Source organism: Octopus bimaculoides, chromosome 6, assembly GCF_001194135.2.
Source record: "Octopus bimaculoides isolate UCB-OBI-ISO-001 chromosome 6, ASM119413v2, whole genome shotgun sequence".
NCBI classification, from domain to species: Eukaryota; Metazoa; Mollusca; class Cephalopoda; order Octopoda; family Octopodidae; genus Octopus; species Octopus bimaculoides.
In genome coordinates, this window is record NC_068986.1 from 67,628,979 (window position 1) to 67,652,245 (window position 23,267).

Below are 23,267 nucleotides of genomic sequence, written 5' to 3' on the forward strand. Positions count from 1 at the left end.
TATATATATATTCGGATACATATATATATATAAGATAATATCACGCGCATGACTGATCAGACATAATGCATTGATAAACACACATGCATAAAAATATATATCTACATCTATCTATATATATATACTGTTGAATGCACCAACGTTTTCGCTGATTAAGTAGTTTTTTAATCGAGACAGTGTTTCTTAATAATTTATGCCCTGTGGACCCCTTTAATTCCTATTTTACTTTACTGGACCCCCATAGACACTCAATGGTTAAAAAAATCCTATTATGCTTTTATAAATAATTATTCTTAGTCATTGCTTTGTAAAAATTGTTATAATATCATGTGCATTGTAGAAATATAATCAGTTTACTGCACATAAATTACAACAATAAAATCTTACATGGACCCCCCCATGGTCATATCGACCTGGTTGAGAACCACCACACTAGAATGGCCTCAGCGGCCAGCTGTTTGTTCATGTGGAAAAGGAATACAAGCTGGACAGCTAATTGATAATAATCACCTTTACGGCAGTTTGGAAGAAAGTACAAGCTTAATGTTTAACGTACTCCCATATACACACATGCATACTATTGTTCAGCCATACGATGTTAATTATACTTTTTAAGTTTGGAATAACTGCTGTCTTGTGAAAGGAAAAGAAAAGACCTTACCATAAAATGTATGTAACTGATCGTAGACAGATGGGAATGTGCAGAAAATACGACATATTACAATAGGACAATAAAAAGAACTATCAAAACATAGCATCGGAAAGAATGTAAAACCTAAATATGAGGCATATGAGAACGTACAGTTAATGGTGTCTTAAAGAGTTACGCGTACCTATTTTAGTATCAGTAATCGTTTACTAGGGACCCTGGTTCCCATAAATTTTAATTCTTGTAGAAGGAAACATACTACTGTTATAAAACGAAAACAAAACAATCCAAAACCATAAGATGTTAAATGTGTAATAGTGAAAACTGAGTATCAGCTGCAGGTTTTAGGTTGCCAAACCTTAAACATCAATTACTGAATGCAAACTTCTCAGTTCGAGAATATGCAATCACCTGTTGTTTTTGCATACCAATATGTAAGTGCCTGTGTGTGCGTGTGTGTATGTGTGAGTGTGTGTGTGTGTGGGGGGGGGTGTACTATGGGCAGCCTGTCTAACCGTTCAGTGAACCACGTACTTTCTTCCAACTGTCATGCCGAGTGCTTTTTACGTTGTCATCGAATTTTTTTCTCTGCACACAAACATATATACAAGCATCTGTGTGTGTGTGTGTGTGTGTGTGTGTGTGTGTGTGTGTGTGTGTGTGTGTGTGTGTGTGTGTGTGTGTGTGTGTGTGAGTATGGGGTGAGTATGCATATCAGAGATATGAAATATTTAATGTACTTCTATAAGTATCAGACGACAAATAAATTCCTGTTTCTATTTAGAAAACGACAATGACAACAATAAGAAACAATGACACTGAATCGTTAAACCCACCTAAAAGTGTGATGACGTTGACAAAAAGACGTATTTAACGAACAAAACATTCTTATCATAAAGGCGGTATCCAACTAATTCATCAACTGAAGAATAAACTAATTGAACGAAGCTTACCTCTTGGACCTACGCCGACCATAGGTTTACTGAGATGTCTCCATACAGCATGAACAATCGGAATACGATTTGTCTCACAGTGTTTTCCTGAAACGATCTAGTCGAACATTTGCAATGAGGGCATTTGAGCATGTTTGGTGCACATTAGAAAGTTATATGTATTATAGTGTACACTAGTATGTAGCCATTTAGTTATGTAGTATATATTGTAGTACCTTAAGATTCATAAATTAATTGGTGAAAATGGTTATTTTACTGTTTATTCTTAGTTCACCCCAGGTCGTGTAAATTTATAATCACAACTACAACTTTAATTCTATCTGTTCTTTCTCACAACAAAGAGATATGAATAAAGAAAGATTTCCTGCAGATCGACCGACCATGTAAAGGTTTGGCATTTGGCTTGAAGTAAATATAACTATGCTGATGTAGCAAGGCTTTTAAGAGTAGTAGCTAGAGTATAGCTACAGGAGTGAAATAACTTTAATGCATAGACAGGAAGAGTAGATACAAATCGATTATTTTAAACAGAGATCACGACATTATTAAAATATGTTTATCGTGTGTGGAATTGCTATCCGTGAATTTGTGTTGTTATATCTAATGGTGAAGTAACACCTAATTGAAGCGCTGTCCACAGGTCTAACTGTTGGCCACCTAACTACTTGAATAATGAGCCAAATATTATGTATACTCGTCATAATGATAGATCCAAAATCAAAATACTAACGTTAATGATTCACTGTATACTCCATCGACAAAATGTAGTATTTTGATTACGTTAGGAATTATCATTATTATTGTATAGTGAGGGAGCAATGCCTTCCATCAAAGTGACACTGGGGTAAAATAGACGATACCCAGTATACTCATCATGACTACCCGTCTGATAAGAGTACATAAGGCACATGCATCACATACATATATCCGAGACATGGTGATCTCATATCAAGAGAAACAGCGCATGACCTTGTCAGTGGGGCCCAGGTAGAATCGTGTTCAGGTTGAGTAGCTTATCCCGCTCAAAACCTCCCTGAATAAGGGTTGTGTAAGGATGTTGAACGAAACACCCATGTTTCTTGAGGTGAATTATTCAAACCCCAAATAATTCCTCTCAACACATGGTTATGTTGCTCCTCCACTACTTCTTCTGCTCGTGATCAGAGATGCGCAAGTCATCAGCCACCAAAGGAAGTGTTCCACTGGTTAAGGTTAAACAATTAACAAGAAAATCTGTGGTATGGAACAGAATATTTGCTGTAGTCCAACTTTTATATTAATACAAAACATGTACATGATAACATTTCCAATCGCTTAAGATCAAAAGCCATGAGAGCCAGTGCTGGGTTATTATTATTATTATTATTATTATTATTATTATTATTATTATTATTATTATTATTATTATTATTATTATCATATTATTATTTTCATTATCAGCTTCTTTCAATTCTGTTTCCATTTCTTGCCTAGGGCAGAGAAACGCAATGTATACATTGGTAGGCCGTTACAATAAACACACTAGATTGTTCATTTACAAAGTCATGTGATAGAGAAAAGGGGAAGACAGACGAAGAGAAAAAGTAAAAAATTAAAAAATGTAAACGGAGAAAGTAAAGGTGAAAAAGGGAAAGAAAATTCACGACAATGCTTCTCTCAGTACGTGTGACGTACCGGTTAAGACAATGGATGAGGGGAAAAGCATAGCAATGAAACAAAGTATGCATAGAATATAAATTTGTAATAGAGTCATTAGATTGCAGGACCACCATCTAAGGCCCATAACTAAACTCTTGGACCTTAAAGACACATTTCGAGAGTGCACCTATTAACTAGGGCCTATATTTTTATTGGAGGACATCACTTCTTCACTTTCAACTTCTGTTCTAATTTGAAATTCAAAATTCGACAGTGTTAGTCTTTAGTACATCAATGTCATCTGCCACACACAATCTCTTTTGTCATACCCTCCTCGGACGAGACCATCACTTCATAATGGATTCGTTAGATAGCCAAATCCGTCCGATAATTATTTAACATGAGGACAGTTATTTAACATGCCTCTACAAGTCTCTAATGCATGGATAATTGAGCAGAACTGCTTCTTCACTCTGAATACATCTGGAATATTCTATGTAAGTGGCACTTCTATGCTTTAATATCTCAAATTAGTTACGTACCTAAGCAATGCTATCAAGCCAAGGAACATTTGAAATTATCCATAATTTCCATACCCCAGAATAAGCCACTCGGTTGATTTTTGTCGATGCGCAGAGTTTCTTCAAAATCGATTTCATTTTACTCCACCACTAGCTCTCGATGGATGCCTAACGTGAAAGTTCCATTGAAATCACCATCTTACCAGCAGAGAGAGATGAATACGAATGACAACATTCTAAATGCTTGGTACCAAGAACTGAAACACATATCTTTACACAAAAAGAAGAGCGAAAGATCCAACCTGAGTAGACAAAAGTTAAGGCAAGGCACAATATTCAGGTGGTAAATTATAACAGAATGTCTGTATGTTCTCGCCATCGCTTCCCAATACCTGCTTTCTTCTCAACTGATTTCGAAGTGAAACCAGCTATCTTGCCGTAATACTAATCAGCTTTTGTATGTTGGCAGTCTGAAGTTATACGAGACAAACTATAAATAACCAGAAACATTGAGACAGATAGATAGTATATGGATTTACGTACGACATTGATATAACATTCGGATTTGAAAAATTTGACCAGAAAACCTTGGGCAGAGAAGTATTAAGGAAAGTAATATCATGCTAGATTTTTAAAAAATGCTTTAAGAGAATTTCTTTAAATACAGGTATGCAAATACATTGGTATCATTTAACAAGATAGTGTACAAAACACACAAGTGACCAATTAATGCTTAAAACAAAGCTAACTGCAAAATCAATATTGTAGCTATCCCAGTACATAAGTTATAGCTATAGTCAAACGAACGGGGATGGCTACACAGAAAAAATAATGACCCATTCCTAAATCTGACATATATTATGTTTATCACGAACACTGAAATATATATACTGTAGGCTGATTGCAATAGCAAATAACAATTTTGGATAACACGAAGAAAACATTAGTCAAAGAAATACAGTAACAATGGCTGTGATATTTACGTATCAGAGCTGAGACTAAAATGTTATAAATATTGTTGACTAGGACACAGTATGAAAGCCTTTCTGACCGAAATCGTACAACATCTGGACCAGGACATGTTGCAGTAGAGAAAAGCAGTTAACCACACACATTGTCTTTGACTTCTCATTCCCAGTCAAGATAAAAATATCTACAGATAAAATAGAGTTGGAGGCTATAAGCACAGAAAGTTATGCCAGCATTATAAAATTCCAGCAGAAAAGTAGAAAGATAAACATATAGGAGAAAAGGTCCCGTGGAGAAACAAAACCATCATATGCCACAATCTGTCAGATACAGACATCATGGTTAATCTGCCGAATGTATTAAATGCCCATCAGGAAAGGAGATGCCTAATAACTGAAGTACTAGTTGCAACAGATTATCTTCCTCACGTAGGAAAGTAGAAATTATCCAAATATTAAATTCGAGAAACAGAAATAATCAGAATGAGTGGAGAGAAACAGAAGCAACTGTTATCATATTACGCACTTTCGGATTTATTACAAACAAACATGCAGGCAAATAACTAAACAAACCCCAGCGTATATAAATAAACACAAGATACTGAAAATAGCACAAATTATACAGCGACAAATTATACAGCTAAATAGATAGACAGACAGAAAAAAACATACAGACAGACAAAAGGATAGATAGATGGATCGATAGATAGATAGATAGATAGATAGATAGATAGATAGATAGATAGATAGATAGATAGATAGATAGATAGATAAATAGATAGATATATAGATAGACATATTTATATATCTTGATATTGATGTTTAATCTCGTGTATTAAAGAATGCATACAGATATATGTACTGAGTTGTACAAGATTGTCAAGCTGGAAACATTCATATGCTGGAAGTAGTTGAAGTTTCTCGAAGCATTACAACATAAATATCAATAACATATATTTCCTTGCATTCCTACTTTAGTACTTCTAATTGATGGGACCTCTGCTATTTAATATGAAAAAAACTCCTCTTGAACTACTCCATAGCATAAATTCTACATACGTGTTTACATAGAAACATATATATATATATATATATATATATATATATATGCATATTTGTTTGCATAAAATATTATATTACATATTTTCACTTCCACGATATAATATCGTATAGAATCCACAGAAACGTCCAAATCTTCATCTAATTGACTAAAGTAACTAATTGGACAAGTTAGAGATCAATACTTTGCTTTGTCTTTGTTTCTTAGCTATCGATTTTGATACTAAATTTGCATTTTTCTTTACGTTTGGTTTTAATTTATTTACATATATTTTTATGTTGCATTTGCATTTATATTCAAGCTTATTTTAAATCTTAGTCATTTGATTTTAGATTTCAGTCCGTATCTCATCACTTAATAGCAAAATAATAACATGCAAAGACGCACTATGTCAAAAACTCAGCAGTATTATAATTGTAACATTTCTTTTGGTGCTCTTGATTTATTGAAATTATTCTGCTGTTTTACGTGTTTTATATTGATTTTTATGTAATGCATTATATTTTGTTGTAACTCCTATCTTTAAAAGCGTTCATTCCGTGTCAATTTGACCCCGATATCTTGACGAATCTATGGCTGTTACGCCATAAATACCTAAATTTCGGGAGTTTGTGAAGTATTTAAGACAAGAACTAATTGAAATAACCATAATTAGCATTCAATTAAATGAGATTTTCAATCGAAACTTGTATCCAGTTCTTTTTTCGGTGTTATAGGAAAGCGGTGGCTCAACGTTGCACAAATCTGTTGATGCAAATTAGAAATAATAAAGCAAGAATGCTCAACAGATATATATCTGGAGAACGGTGTGGAAAAAGAATGGTAGGGAAAGATATTTTTAAGAGACATTACAACAAAAACAACAACAAAAATACGTAACTAAACCATAATTTTAAATGTTGTAATATTAGGCAAGTTAGATAAGGGAACGCCATTATTATTTTTATAATACACAAGAAAAGACTTTTGAGGTTTTGTGCAAAATATTTATTTTCAGCTCACTAATTTAAGGTTGAGTGTCTACATATTTGAGTTGATTGAAAGTAGAGGAAATAAAATTTAAAATATTAACCTAGAAAATGCAATATCATAGCTGAAATATTTGTTACTCATTGAAGGGTCTTTGTTATGATTATTTCAGAGAATTTAGATCCGATCAGTTTGTAATAGCTTCCAACTGATGCCAACGCGATGATAATCAATTAAAATCTCCTTTATTTTCATGTAATTTATAGTGCTCAATCTCTAGAATTCATAGTTTTATCATATGTGATAGATAAACAATCAGATACGCCTTTTAAATATTTTGCATCCATTTTCATAAAACATTTACTCGTGATATAACAAATTCCTTATTGATTTCTTATATAAGCAAAAAGCCTGAGATCTGACGGGAAAGGAAATTACTGCTTTAAAAAATGCATTAGCTGCGTAAAAGTAAATGTTTATTTTCAAGTGGGTTATATTACTAATTGCACTTCATTTAACTCAAATGTAAACGGTAATTTTTTAAATTTTTGCTATTATTAAAAGGCCATTATGTATAAAACTTATTTCATGGATATTGTGATAAGTGTAGAAAAATATATATTAAGACTATTCACAATCTGGCTTTGTCTCGTATTGGAATCATTTCATATGTTTCTGAAAAATATATCGTCACATCTCACTTTCCTTAACTATAATATTTGTCAGGCTTCTTACTTATGTAACAAATTATGATTTACATGCATTATATGATTCTTGCCATATACTCCATGTAAATTATCGCATTATGGTGGTATTTTGTTTGCATGAGACAAAGTATTTTGTCAAATTAGAATATAATTACATCATTCTCTAATATAATTTCGAGCTGTTTAAATTGTTGGACAGAATCTAAGATATAAAGTGCTTTCATGGTTGTTACGAGAACCAATTCTAGATTATAAATATATCAGAGATGGAGCAAAGATAGTATAATAGTGAGGGGATATAGTATCAGGTTTTCTTCGCTTGCGCTTAACTCTTACGCGGCTTGCACCTTGGGTTGAACTATAGCAGGGACGTATGTTCAGGGTGTGCTACAAGGGCACTAATTCTATTTTACATTTGTTCAATAATTATCAACATAACACAATATTTATTAACAAAAAACAAATTTGTAAGTGATATGCAATTTCATAAAATGAGAAACAATTTTCAGCACACCCTGATCTTACTCCCTCGGTACGCCAATGAACGATAATATATGCATTTTGCTGCCAGTCAGATTCATACGAGTATTATGGAACGCTTCCATATGAAAAATATTCATGAATCTCTAAGTTTGCTAAATGCACTCTCAACTTTGTCCTTTTTTAAAATTTCGCTCATATATATATTTTGTATAACCTAGTACATATTTTTCTATTGATTCATTTACTTATTTTAAGATTGCTAAATTTTCTGCTTTCAATTGAGGAGTTGGAGATCGAAGCTTTCATGAATTATGGACATTTCATTGCTTTTAAGCGCCGATAAACTTTGCACTTTTACTGCTTTTCTTTAATGCTTACAAGAATTTCTGGAATGGTTTTTAATCGTTTTATACTCAATTTATTCTATATACTGGCTTAGATTACGTTATTAAATTTGAACTAAAGCATTTGTATTTTCAATGATTTCAGATTTTCATGGAGTTCATGCTGCCAAGCTGGAAGACACACAAAGGCTACATCGAGATTTATTTCACCGTTACAACACCATGGTACGCCCGATCCAGGATCAAGACAAACCTGTTACAATAAATATGGATTTATATCTTATGAGTATTACGTCACTGGTCAGTACTAATGATTTTGAATTTTTTAAAAATTTATGATTCGATGGTTACACACAATTTCACAACGAGATAAATTCTACAGGGATAGTTCGTGTTTGAATCTCTTTCGTGATGTTGTAATGTAATGTTGATAATTTCAGAATCCATTACTTCATAATCCCTTAAATAAATATTATCAGATCTGAATCTGTATGTCAGATATTTTATTTATCCATCAATTAAAACATCCAAGGCATTTGAGCAAATAATAGGAGCTCTGCATCATATGTCCCTTCGAGTATCCATAAAACCTGATCTCACTTTGAATCCGTAAATCGTATTGGGTAGACCATCCTGTTCAGGTGATTTATTCATCTTCAGTCAACCATCGCTTCCCATATCTCTGCAGATCTTACCGGCTATCACAAAACTGCGCCTCTCTTACTGAGAAATCTAGCAGGCCGCTGAAGTGCACAGCGAATTCCATTCTGTGTCCAGGCCCACCAAATCATTCTGAACAAGCAAGCAAAATGCTGGTGGAAAACCACCCGCATCTTCTAAGCGTCGATTAACATACAACAAGGACCAGATTGTAGATTGTTGCCAAGTTTCATCCTCACCACACGGGACAATCGAAAATTTTTCATTACCTCAGGTCTTAGAGAACGTGCTTTAGCACTGACAAGGCAGACTTCCTACTTTATTTTGAATAATTCATGAAGGATCATTCTCGCTGCGAGCACGTCGGTTGCGATGCCTTTCCTAAACGTATCTTTTAAATCTATTAGTTCTTCGTCCTAGTTTTCTCCATCACTACGACCTTATTAAAGCTTTTCGACTCTATACTAATCGTGGCTTTTCAGGGTGAACCACTATTTGTTGTGGTCGACTTTCCTCATCAAATCCTTTATAATTTATTCGCTAATAGTTTTTTTGCATGCCGGAAGCCACGTATTCAGCTTCTAGTAACCGTGTACTTGCCTACAAAACAAATTTATGTCGGCCGGACAGATCACAAAATTGTGCTCTCGGTTGCCGACGATTTTAAAATATGGACATCTATGCTATCATTATCTAATAACTCACAGAAAACTTTATTTCGATACAATCTGAATAATTCGAAGCTGTTTGATCATGACCAGGTTGATTATTTCGGAAAATCCAGTCGATTTTGGTGCATCGTTAATCAAAAGCATCTCCCCATTTGTTCATATCTGCCGATATTTTTTTGGTGTTTTGTTTCTTTTTCTTTTCTTTGAATTTGGTAATAGTTTGCTATATATGATTCCCCCACTGTTACCTACGCATACGACATGTCTGTGTGATGTGATCATGGGAGAAGCATAATTTGAAGAGAATTTTGTTTTTCTTTTGTCGTCATTTGTTATTTTTGGTGTCTTATGTTCTGTTGTTTGTGATAGCAGCTTTTCTTGCATTGTTTTTGTTGATATTGTTTTCACCCTTGGTGTTGTTGCTGTAGGTACTGCTTCTAGTTTTGAAGCTGGTGTTGCAATCCCAGTTTCTGCAAGTGCATTCTTTTATAGTCTTAGCTGCTAGTGCTGTGCTTGTTGCTGCTAATGCTGATGCTGTGATGTTGGCAAATATGGAGGCCTTCGTTCAGCTTTCATTTTCAGTTATTAGGAGAAAAGAGTTTTCAATGTCTCTACAGAAGTAGCATCGCAGTCTTCTGTTTTCTATTATCTACTGCATTTGCTGCCCTCTTGGGATATCTATTAGTTCGGAGATTTTGACTAGTGTTTCGGATGTATCTCAAACCTCATTTCAACCCAATTATCCTTTCGGAATCTTTTATATTTCTTGCAACGTGTTAGGAACTTTTAAAATCGTCTCATTTTGACTACTCTTCAGAAATCTATTTGTGGTGGGACACTCTGCGTCCCTGGCAAATTGGTATCAGTTAAAATTTTCAGTTCTTTGTGGAACAGTGGAATACTTCTTCATAATTTTAATGTATTCGAATTTATGCGTATGTCTGACAAAATTGATGTCTAGCAAAATAATTCTTAAACAGAGTTCAGTTTGTCCTGAAGTTATTACGCTTCGATTTGTGTATTGTCAGCGATAAGCATCTATACACAATTGTATTCCTTCCTACTTGGTCTAAAAGGCATTGCGGTATATTCAATGTAGTTTTTCTTTGTTCTATTTAGTTGTTGTGTTTCTCTACCTCTTCTAAATATTCATGCTTTTGATCTAGAGAGATAATGTCGCAAACGTTTGAAATTTGGCAAAAGAAATATTTCTGATATATTTTCACGGTTGCAGCTGCTGTTTATAGTACCATCGTTGCCATTGTCGTTGTTGCTTCTCATTGACGTGGTTGTGGCGGCTTAGTAGCAGTGGTATCGGTGGTGTCGGTTGTGGCGGTGGCAACGGTTGTGGTAGCGGTGTTGGTGGCAGCGGCGGTGGTGTTTAATGTGCTGGTACAGTTTGTTGTCATAGCGGTGGTAATGTATGATTTTCTGCTGGTGGTTGTTTTGCAGGTTTCTTTCTTAGACATGTCACTGTTATTGCTGATGTTACTGTTGTTGTTCTTGCATTTACTACATTTGTAGTATTCTGTAGTGAAGAGGGTTTCATATTCAGTATTTCGTCCCATCTTCCTTTCGTACTGGTTGGTCAGCAAATGTCAGGCGGATACATCTGTGTATATTTGCGTGGATTTTGAAGATCTCTCTTCTATCAGATTGCTCTACACAATGCAAACGTGCATTCAAGATGGAATTCCAGTCATTCACTCAATAGCTCTAAAGAGCATAATGTTCTGATGAAAAATCTCAGGAGCCTAAAATCTGATTTCCCTCTGTCAGTCGAAACGGAGATTGCTTCTGGTTTGAAGGAATAATCTTCACTAATGTACACGTCCTGGACCACCAACTTGCCGTCCGGTCCCAGGAAGGCCGACTGTGTCTCGAAAGAAATGCCTTTCCGGTGCAACATTAACACTGACTTGGAATTCCACGTAGGCGCAGAAATACGAATTTCGCAAAATCCTCAAAAATGGAGGCCATGGCATGTGTGTCAGAAATTTTGCTCTCGCTAATAGTTATCACACCAACTACTAGCGGCATGAGGTCACTGAAGGTCGCCTGTACTTCCCAGGTGACCTCAGAATACATGCACTTATATAACGTATTCTTGCAACAACCATGTTGGTAGGAAATAACTGAAGAAAAGAGCGTCACAAAACTCAAAGTCTATTCTGCAAGCGGGTTCAATGGAGAAACTAAATAACTTGTTCGATGCCTGAGGCTGGGATTCCTAACCTCATCTGGAAAATTCTCATTTCCCTATATCTCTTTTCTCTTTACACTTTTACTCTTTTACTTGTTTCAGTCATTTGACTGCGGCCATGCTGGTGCACCGCCTTTAGTCGAGCAAATCGACCCCAGGACTTATTCTTTGTAAGCCTAGTACTTATTCTATCGGTCTATTTTGCCGAACCGCTAGTTTACGGGGACGTAAACACACCAGCATTGGTTGTCAAGCGATGTTGGGGACAAACACAGACACACAAACATACACACACACACACATACATACATATATACGACGTGTACCAAATCCACTCAAAAGGCTTTGGTCGGCTCGAGGCTATAGTAGAAGACTCTTGCCCAAGGTGCCACGCAGTGGGACTGAACCTTGAACCATGTTGTTCGTACGCAAGCTACTTACCACACAGCCACTCCTACTCTTACATCTCAGCGTGGAATTTTGTCAGTGAACTGGTCGCGGTATCGAAGCGACGAAAATATTTTGGTAAATTAAATTTAAATGTTGAAGTGAATCTAACGGTTTTTGTATGAGTTATAAACATCTTCCACGCTGCAATTGTTTATATATATATATATATATATATATATATATATATATATAGCTATTGACAGTTTTGTCAATTTCAGGTTCGTCGGAGCATTCATTTTGCTTTTATTGAAAGCCCCCATCTGTGTACATAGGTTTCCATTTCATGCTATGTAAGATAGCACTTTTTAAAATATTAACTTCATAACAGCTCAAACTGAATGTGTATGCGATTTTATCGTGTGTATTATTTTGTACATAGTATCATTTTTGTGCTGGTAGTTAGTGAACTTGTCTGAATTTTCTCTTTTTTTTTGGTGTTGAAGCAAAAATGTTAGTCCGAAAATATTAGTTGTTCTACAAATGGGTAGCTTAGTCAGTTGGTCTTTACAATCACTAATATTTCCGCCTCATTCAACAGGGAAATTACTTCTTGGATCTGTTTTATATGCTTATGCTTTATACTGTGGTTCCAGACCAGTTCTCCTGCCTCGCTCTTTCTACATTCAGTAGTGTTTCGCTTTCTTCCAACAATATCCATGTCTTTCTACTTCAGCACTCTAGCTCTTTTAAAACCGACGAAAGTGTTAACTTGTAAGGTAATTCTTTCTAAATAAGAAGTAAAGAGAGTGACATCCTCGCTGCGGCAGATGACTAATGGATATTGTAATGCAAGGCCTGTTGTCTTAAACAGAACTTCGATCCCGCTATACTGCCTTGGCCTAATTATATATGTTCGACATTCTTCCATACATCATGGAAAGCTCTCTCTAGTTGTGCGTTTTTGGCGCTAGTTATCCAGGCAATGAGTTGTTAAACCCACGCAGTAATATATAACAGTGTTTTAAGTGTTGCAGCTAGCTTCAATAAGTTACGAATGTTTTCGAAATCGATTGACTGTAAACTTCCGTTGTGAAGGCTATCCTCAAGAAGGAAGCCTAGCGATTGTTGCTGCTGCTGTTGCTGTTTGTAGCGTAATGGCCTGTTTTCTACCGATATTATTCTTTTCAACGTTACTGTCGTTTTCCTTTTTGCTGTTGTTACAGTTGCTAATGCGGTTACAACAATTACTAATGTTACTTTCTTCGTCCTTGCTACCATTACTACTTACTAGCAAATCTACCCATCTACGATGGAGGCATTAAATGAGGGAAGGAAGTCATAACAACAGTATGTATTGCAAAATGTGTAAACGGACTTGATAGATTACTGGGTGATGTCTTAGGGAAATCACATTATTGTTGGTGATACAGTATTCTATTGCAGTTATATGACATGTATTTGTGACTAAGTGACGTGGTGACGATTCATTCACTCCTGAACTGAAATAGGCTCCCAACTTCTGTATCATGAATGGTTATGCAGACCACTCCTATGGAAAGCTAGAGCTTCCTTCGATAACTACATAAAAAGTATTAAGGAAAAAATGTTGGCGGAATTATGATGTAAGCACGTGCTAAAACCCCTCATAACTGTATTATTTATAGGGAATTTTACAATTTTTTTTTCGATTTTGTCTTCTGCATAAGGCTATTGATATAATTATGCAAAATAGTAATTTTTTTTTTAAATCCCCACACATGCCGATATGTTTATGCGTGCTAGAAACAGTATTTAAAAATTGAGGGAAGGTCTCTTATGATTGACTTATTTCATTATTCTAATATCTTCTGAAACTTATACAAATAGTAATATATACATATAGTAACTATATATACACATAGTAACTTATACATACAGTAACATATATAAATATATATACACACATACATTTTTACAGAGTTAGATTTATATACATCCCCGTATATATATAAACATTTCGACATATCTACACAAGTGTGCCCCAAATATTTGCTTCTTCATAACCTTGAGAAAATTTAATATTTCTTAATGATATTTTCTACAAATATGCTTCAGATCGTGTAGAATTAGATGAAATTGCAATTCATTGTGAAAACCTTCTGTCCCTAAAGGAGTTTTATAAAATTCACACTATTAGGCTTTGTTGTATATATATATGTATATATGTATATATGTATACGTGGGTGTATACGTATTGTTTTAATTATATCTTTATACACGCACATACATAAAAAAAACTGACACACCGTCGTTTACGACGATCACATGTATCCAAAACTTCACCACTCTTCCAACTTCATATTCCGTCTTAAAAAGAAGGCTATCATCTATTTGGACTATATGATTTGGGTCACCCAATTTCTTCTTGTCTTTCAACAATTTTTGAGTACATATTTCCCAGCAAAATAATTCGTACTACTGTACGGCTGTCTGTCTGCTAATGTCACTGGCATTTCAAATATAAAGTCCAGGATTATGTGAGAAAGTGTGAAGACCGTCAATTGACTTTTTTCCATAGCAGTGTTAAAAAATTATTTGGAAATTACAAAGAGAAACAAATGGTAGATTCGGACTGTCCGTATTTTAAAACCACGATGCAAAAAAAAAAAAATGAAAAAAAAATGAAAAACAGTGGAAACTTTTGGAATCGGGGAAATTTATTTTAAAAATTCCATAATCGTATTAATTCCATTATGTAGAAGACAGAATCGAAAAAAATTTGTAAAAATTCGTAAAAATAAAAGAAGTTATGAGTGGTTTTAGCCGGTGCTTGTTTAGATATACTTTTAGTTTAGTAGTTTACACTACCTTACGCTTGTATATACTCTTATACATTCAAAGTTCACAAATTTCCTTATTTAAATTATGAATCATATTTCTTTCGATAATATCAATATGATTACAAAACTTCTGGATTCTGTTGCTCTACACATAGCGACGTTTAGCTGGTCCGGTGTAAACATCAGAGTGGCTAAAAATACACCTACTCGATCTAAAGTCTGGCCCTGCGCCTTGTTGCTGTGAATGTGCGATCGGGATTATTAGGAATCTATCCATCTATAATAGGAAATAAAGGGATAGTATCGCAAATCCAAACCCTCTAAATTCACAAACTATACGGTGGGTCGGGGAATCCAGAGTTAATCCTCCTCGCTGGAGTTTTAATAAAAAAAAAATCAAAGGTGATTTAATAATGCAAAACTCATTATCAGTAATTGCTTAGTATACGAGATTAAAAAAGTAAATAAAAATTAAGTGTGGTTGTGGTGGTAGTGGTGGCGGGGTCTTCGGTAGAATAGAGAGAGTTTCTAAGAAATGTTTCTTAGTGGAAGTACTTGATCATTCTGAGCAGACTTTGACAGCATTAATTCAACGATGGATTCTGCCAGAGAGTCACATAGTAAGTGATGGCTGTCGATCATACCATAATATTGGAATTTTAAATGGTGGCGCATACACTATCAATGCGATTGTACATGAAGAAAATATCGGAAACATGTGGATGCGTGTTAAACGCAAATTATGCTGTCAATTCGGCACTTCAGTGGCTTTCTTTTGTTTCGTATTTGCACGAATTTATATGGCGTAATCCAGTGAAGCAAGCTGACTTACTTCCCTTTGCTTCTTTTATTAGTTATCTCACCCTTAATTTTTATTTACTTTTTTACGCCCGTAAACTAAACAATTATCCTCAATATCCACTAAATAATAATGCTTTTTCAAATTTGTTTTCGCTACAAACCTTCCTGATTAGTTCCTTCGTAATCCCGAAAAACATCGTGACCACTTGTCCAGCCGTTTCGCCGTGATGGGGGAACAGCCAGACAAACATAACGCCCATTATAGTAAGATTACTGTGATAATTAACTGCTGCTCTCTACAGTTTGTTCCTATAGTGGTGACGAAGTTGACAATGGACACATCTTCTGCTGATGAATCTGAAAATTTCTTTATTTGGTGTATCATCGTTCCTGCAGCTACTACTGTTGCTGTGATTGTAGATACTATTATATTTGTTATAGTTATTGTTTTAAATGTCGGTGTGGTCGTAGTTCTCGATTTCGTCGACACAGTTGCTACCGATGGCAGTCATTTGACTTAGTGTGAGTAAAGAGAAATCGGTGCAATTTAGTATCGTAGTCAGAATAATCATTCCTTTCCTACCATCTTTCACAGTTCATTGGGCGTATATATTTTGTTGTCAGTGTGATTTTAAACATTAACATTTCGGATATGGTGTAATTTTTGTCATAAAAGAGATCTCCAATTGTTGCTTCCCACTTCACACAGTGACGTAATGATTTCTTGTTTAACAAAGTATCCTCTCACCAAAATAATTGATTAAATAAACAAAAACAACGTACTCCCAACAAAACAATTAGCAGTATACGAGCCAAAGTGAAGCACATCCGATAATCAAAAGCAGCAGCAACAATAACAACAATGACAACAACAACAGCAACAAGAACAATAATAATAATAATAATAATAATAATAATAATAATAATAATAATACAAATAGACCAGATATAGTTGTCAAAGATCATGAAGGAAAAAAATGCCTTCTAATTGATGTTTCAATACCAGCAGATGACAACGTTTCTCTAAAAGAAATGGAAAAACTTTCAAAATACAAAGACCTGGAAATAGAGATAACTCGAATGTGGAATCTAAAAACAGAAACAATTCCTATCATAGTAGGTGCCTTAGGTATAATAAAAAAATATTCAGACAAATACATAACAAAAACACCAGGACTTACAAATATATATAACATACAGAAAATTGCACTACTGGGTACTGCACACATTCTACGCAAAACACTTTCAATACAGTAAACATAAGAGCACCACAGCAAACCACAGCACATACCCAAGGCGCACAGAGCTGCGCTCGGTAGTGAAGTGAAAGCACGTTATAAAAATAAAACTACTGAATAATAATAATAATATGAGATTATGTATAAGTAGAAGTTTAAAAAGAAATAAAACAAAAAACATATAAAGTAGAGGCTGGAGGAAGAAAAAACTGAAAAGATGAAACCGAGGAGGTATGTAAGTTTGGTGAGACGTAACATTTTAAGCGCATGATAATGATAGTTACTGATTGCAAAGGATGACAATGCAATAGTATGCAACAGATATAGTATAATATAGGTTTTGTCGTATCTCAGTTACGATTAAACACTAGTAAACATTTCAAGCATATATTATTACGTGCAATGTGATGCTTGAGAAGACAGAAAGGTTTGAATAAGAAACGTGTCACGTGACAACTTGAACATGTTGAGATAGGCTAGTACTAAACAAGTGGAGAGCGTAAAGTCTGAGCACGTCTACAAGAGATTTGGGATTAAAAAATAGTCATGACTATGGTTTAAAGGGGAGAGTCATTATGTCAATAACGTTATTCGTACTGGATGTAAGTGTATTTCCATATTGTCAATTAACTAATGTAGTATTGATCTGCCGTACGAATACTTCATTTTCAATGTCCTCGTGTCTTCGGGAGAATATTTTTCTATCAATAAGTAGAAAATAATTAGAATATCTGTTTCAACTAACGATTTCTCGCCAAGAGCTTCGTGGAAATAATAAAGGAGAAAAATATCGAGTAATATTTGTTATAATAGGAAAACAATTCTTTGTCTCTACTGTTATCTTCTTAGAAAGACTAACTCATAACTGGATATGGTAATGAACTGAAACCTGATGGATAGTAATGACGAAGACATAATGAACAAATCTATGCAGATTCAAATTATAGTAAATTATCCCAAACTGTCATGAAGTGGTGTAAATATCCGTGATGACATTGTGGTTAAATTTAGTGTATCAGATGTAAGAGAATAACTTACTTGCCTAAACTCAAAATTCAAGTTTATTATGACATAAGGATTATTATTTCGAGATTATTATGCTATAAAGTTCACAGCGACACACACGCAAACTCACACCCACACACACACACATACACACACACACAAACACACACACACACACAAACACACATACACACACACAATAAGCATTAAGTGGCATGAAGTTAAGTGAAGCCTACAACAACCATTCTAACATTAAATTGTCAAACGGAAAACAAATAGGAAGAAATTTGACATAAGCGATGCGATGCTGTAATAGAGCATATTCAGTTTAAAGGTAAACAAACAGAAATCTTTATGAAATCATATTACATATGTGTAAAGTGGTTTAATGTTAGAGGAAATCGTGACAGAGTTCAGTAAAGCACTTTAATGAGAACGCTTTTTTTTCTAGCACGATACAATATATCACTTTTATACTGATATTGTTTTAATTCCACCTATCGTCAGAGCGATGATACACTCTACTCCAGAGTGGATATTTGCCACTATGTAATGGCTCATCATGAAAGTAAAATAACAGATTTTCAACGAGTTAAGATAGATTTGATCTATGCATGCTGTTCACTCCCTGGATATTAATGTCTGACTGCACGAATTGTATCTGCTTTTCTTTGTAACTCTAACTTCTATGATAGTAATAGTTTGATACAATTGCTAGGTAGATATGAATGATATTTCATCATTAAAGACTACATTGTGAATGAGAAGATCAAACAGTCGGATATTTATAAGCCTTTGGCTTTAAATTGCTATTCGAGGGCACTACACATATACTGTGAAATAATGATGAGTCTAACACAGCAATATCAAAATAGGGAATCACTATTACTAAAATTGAGTTCAAACGTATTAAAACATGAGAGTAATTCAATATGTTATTTTCAAAATGATATGGATAACGCTTCTATGTTGTCACTTATAATCCTGGGCTAGATGGAGTGAAAGATAAAAAATTTCCAGTTAAAAAGGAATAAAAATATAACAGAGTCAAGTGGTGGGGGCTCTGGCTCGGCTCTTTCAAATCTCTTACAAAGCTCATAACTTTCAGAAGCAGTTAAAATACATGCAGGTCATCGGTGACACCCAAGCAACAACTACTTGGGAGAAAATTCTTAAATATTCTGTCTTCTAGACTAGCAACGGATAGGGTAAAAATGTTCCACCGAGAAAAATATAAACTAACAATAGAGAGACGTGAGAGAAAAATGCAGAAAACATAGAACAATAGAAATGTAAAGAAGTAAAAACTAGTAATTAGATATTACAAATATGATTTTTTAAAAACTGATCATCCTTCATTTAAGTCATCATTCACCTTTTACTTGTTTCAGTCAATAGACCACGGCTAGGTTGGGGCATAACTTTCAAGGATTTAGTCGAACGAATCTGGTACTCATTTTCTCAGTTACTGAATTGTTAAGTTACATGGACGCACGCAAACAAACCAACACTGGTTATCGAGGGTGTGAGAAAGAAACAATGGCACACGCACAAACATAATATATATATATATATATATATATGGATAGATGGCGGGCGTCCATAAAGTTTATATCAATCAAAGTCTTTCACAGGCCATCAGTCAGTCCGGGGTTTTATTAGAAGACCCTTGCACAAAATGCAGCGCAGCAGTACTGAACCAGAAAACACGTGTTCGCAGAGCAAGCTTCTTAATCACACGACCATATCTACACTTAATTATAGGCTTACAATCTAAAGGATGAAGTACTGCTATGGTTTTAGGTTATATCGATGCTGGGAATCAAATACAGGAAAGATCGAAATGTTTGACACTAGTCTAAAGACATTTTTTAAAAGAACTTAAAAGCACTTAAGATATTTCAACGATAAATTTTATCTGTCATCCTGTTAACCGCTACTACCTGATCTTAGGATACCTTTGACAGTGTCGTGCCCACCCCCAGGCAGCACGGGGGAGAGAAAAATCAATAACTACAGGGGTCTAACTTGCTGCTGTCAGTTTGTACCAGTCGCCGTCGAGACGTCAGATCTTCTCGAACCCCGTACTACTGATTTGCTCAGCAAAATCGTGATAATTTGAGCCCGTTTGAGAAATGAGCCTCCCGAGGTGAGGTGTCGCTGGCCATTCTCCGAGACAACACCATTCCGGTCATAATCGCGGGGCGCACTGGGTACACCATTTGTTCTGGGGTATGTGATCCAGCGCCTCTCTTCCTCAATCTTCTGCTTATTCGCCCCCATTTTTTTCATCTTTTTCCTTTTTATCTTATTTTTATCTTTCTTTCTATTTCAATGTTATGATTCAAAATGTGATCTGTTGTATAAGTGATTGTAGAAACAAAGCTTTTGTGAAGTCTACCCGCCTTTCTTCTAAGAAGGAAAATAAAAACAGCTGATTTTTCTCCGTTGGATGCATTGAAAGAAATAATGCATTGAAAGACACTAGAAGTTTTCGCTTTTCAATATGACCACTTTGGAGAATAGCTCCATTGAAAGAGTTTGTACGCACGGGTGTGTGTATGTGTTAGTGTGTACGTCTGAGTATTTCGTTGGCATGTCTGTGTGTGTGTGCCTTTGTATGTGAGTGTGCGGGGGTGGCTGCGTAGTTGTGCACAAAAGTACAAGCGGGTGCTAAAGTGCAAGAAGCTATTTCCGTTAAAATAAATAAATTTATAAACATATTTCATTTCAAATTTTGCTATTTCACACTACATAAAATGCTGTATAACTTCAATATTTAGCATGTCTAATTTTAATGACTCAAGTATTTCCGTTCGTGTAATTATGTAATTTTTAACTGTTATGAATTATGCTTTTTAAATATTTAAAAATACATCATACAACTCCATTACCACTTCCCCTCTTCTAATTTACCCACTTCTTATTGACGATCTTTAATTCTATTTCATGTACCGTCTCATCGGTCTTGTTATTTATTATATTAACTCATTATGATCAGATTCTTGTAGACGCGTCTCCATTCTGTAATATAATAGCTCCATTGTTAAGAATCTAACGGCGACAGCAATCTGCACAAGACTTATTTTCTTTATCTTTTTGTCATTCTAAATATTTTATCTGGTCAAATATTTTCCAAATCATATTTCTTGAACAAAACACGAGACTTTGTTCTGATACTCAGTGTAACTTTAATAGAAGTTTCATTACCTATCAGAACTATTAATCTTATAGATTTTTGTTTTCATTTCATATTTCTACATTAATCATAAATACGGCTATTATCAATAATTAACTCTTAGAACTTTCTTCCCATTTAGTCTTCAATAACGTGAAAGTATTATATATATAAATATAGATACAAACATACACACAGAAATGTTTCCCTACATATGTATGTATATGTATGTTTATTTTGTGTAAATATATGTATATACGTGTATATACATACATACACACATACATGCATACATACATACACACACACACACACACACATATATATATGTATATATATATATATATATATATATATATATATATATATATAATATATATATATATATATATATGCCCATATATATATGTAATAGTGTATGTATATATGTAGCATGTGTATAAGTAAACGTATAGTATGTATTTGTGCTTGTAACAGAACCAGTTAAATGCAGACAACTTGATAATTAATCATCTTTCTCACTCCACATAGCTTGCAGACTGTACTTTTCTTCATCTTTATATCTCTCCCCACCTCTCTCTCTCTCAGTCGTCCTCTATTTACTTCTCTTTTTGTTTCCCCCAATTCTCTCTCTATCTATCTTTATATGTCTCTCTTTCTATCTCCTTGTTTTCAGTGATACATAGAGAGATCGATAAATGTCATATACGGGAATAGCAGTGCTTTCAAGAAATTTGCTTGAAAAATATATCATTCCCGATTCGATTCCATTTCAGTGTTTTCCATAATAGCCGCAAGATTACCAATACATTTCAATGAAATTCGGGTCCAAAAACTGTGCACATTCGCGTCGTATAAGCATCTATGTATATTTGTGAGCATGTTTCTATTTTACTGTACATCAGCAGGGAATATAAACATCGACAAAATCTGGTGTTCTTTGACTCAAGTCTACAATATTACACAATTCTCTCCTTCTGTTCCTAGAATTTCGGTTATTAAAGTATGATTGATGAACAAAAAATCTAAGATTCTGTTGTTCACAGCTTACAAGGAAAAACTGAGAAGAGTAAATGTGGAAATAAATTATGTTATATAAATAATGTGATCACAAATTCTGTAGATTGAACGCATAATTAAGGAAAAATATTGTATGTACCGGCTTTCGCCGATGTTTATATACTTTACCGATATGTAGTAAGATATAAAAATGTCCTACATATATACATAGATGCACATACGACGAGAATCCGCACACTTTGGGACCCAAATTGTATTCAAATGATATTGGTCATCTTGCAGCTATTATGAAAGATACCAAAATAGAATTGAACTGAGAGTAATATGTTTTTTTAAGCAAATTCCTAAAAAGCATTGATATTCCCGCATATGACATTTATCGATCTCTGTATGTATCACCACAAAGAAAAAGAGAGAAGGTGTGAGGGAGGAGAGAGATATGTAAATAGAGGGGGAAACGACAGGGAGATAAATATATATAGAGAGAGAGACAGATGTAAAGATTGAGGAAAACACAGACCACAAGCTACGTCAAGCGAGAGAGATGATTTATCAACTTGTCTGTATTTAACTAATTCAAACGCACATACATACACATTACATGTATACATATATTTATTGAATGCATAGTTTAAAAAAAACTAAGGGATTTAATATATGTACGCTAAACAGCGTTAGATTATAATACGGATGAGTATAGCATCTGCAAGATATAAACAAACATGTAATGATACTAGGTGCAATAAATTTTCTAACTGAAAATTTCTTAAAGAGGGTTGTATATCAAAAAGAAATGGCTTCACTCAGAACGACGCTGGATCGCCATGCACGGTGCTTTAACCTCATTTCATTTCCTCGGGGATGAATAGCCCAACCTTTTTTTTAGTTAAACCACACACACACACACACACACACATACACTACATGTATGTTTTACCAACAGGTCTTCGACAGCAAAGATAGACACATTTTGAGTATATATATATATAT

General features: G+C 34.5%; 1 protein-coding gene across 3 annotated transcripts in view; it reads left to right on the forward strand.

The window, feature by feature from the left end:
- LOC106869618 (neuronal acetylcholine receptor subunit beta-3) overlaps positions 1-23,267 on the forward strand; it is a 546,457-nt gene that overhangs the window by 348,931 nt on the left and 174,259 nt on the right. For all 3 annotated transcript variants that reach the window (XM_052968838.1, XM_052968839.1, XM_052968840.1), the window contains one exon: positions 8,438-8,592. In XM_052968838.1, coding sequence (XP_052824798.1) covers positions 8,438-8,592 — 155 coding nt within the window. The remainder of the gene's footprint in view (positions 1-8,437; positions 8,593-23,267) is intronic.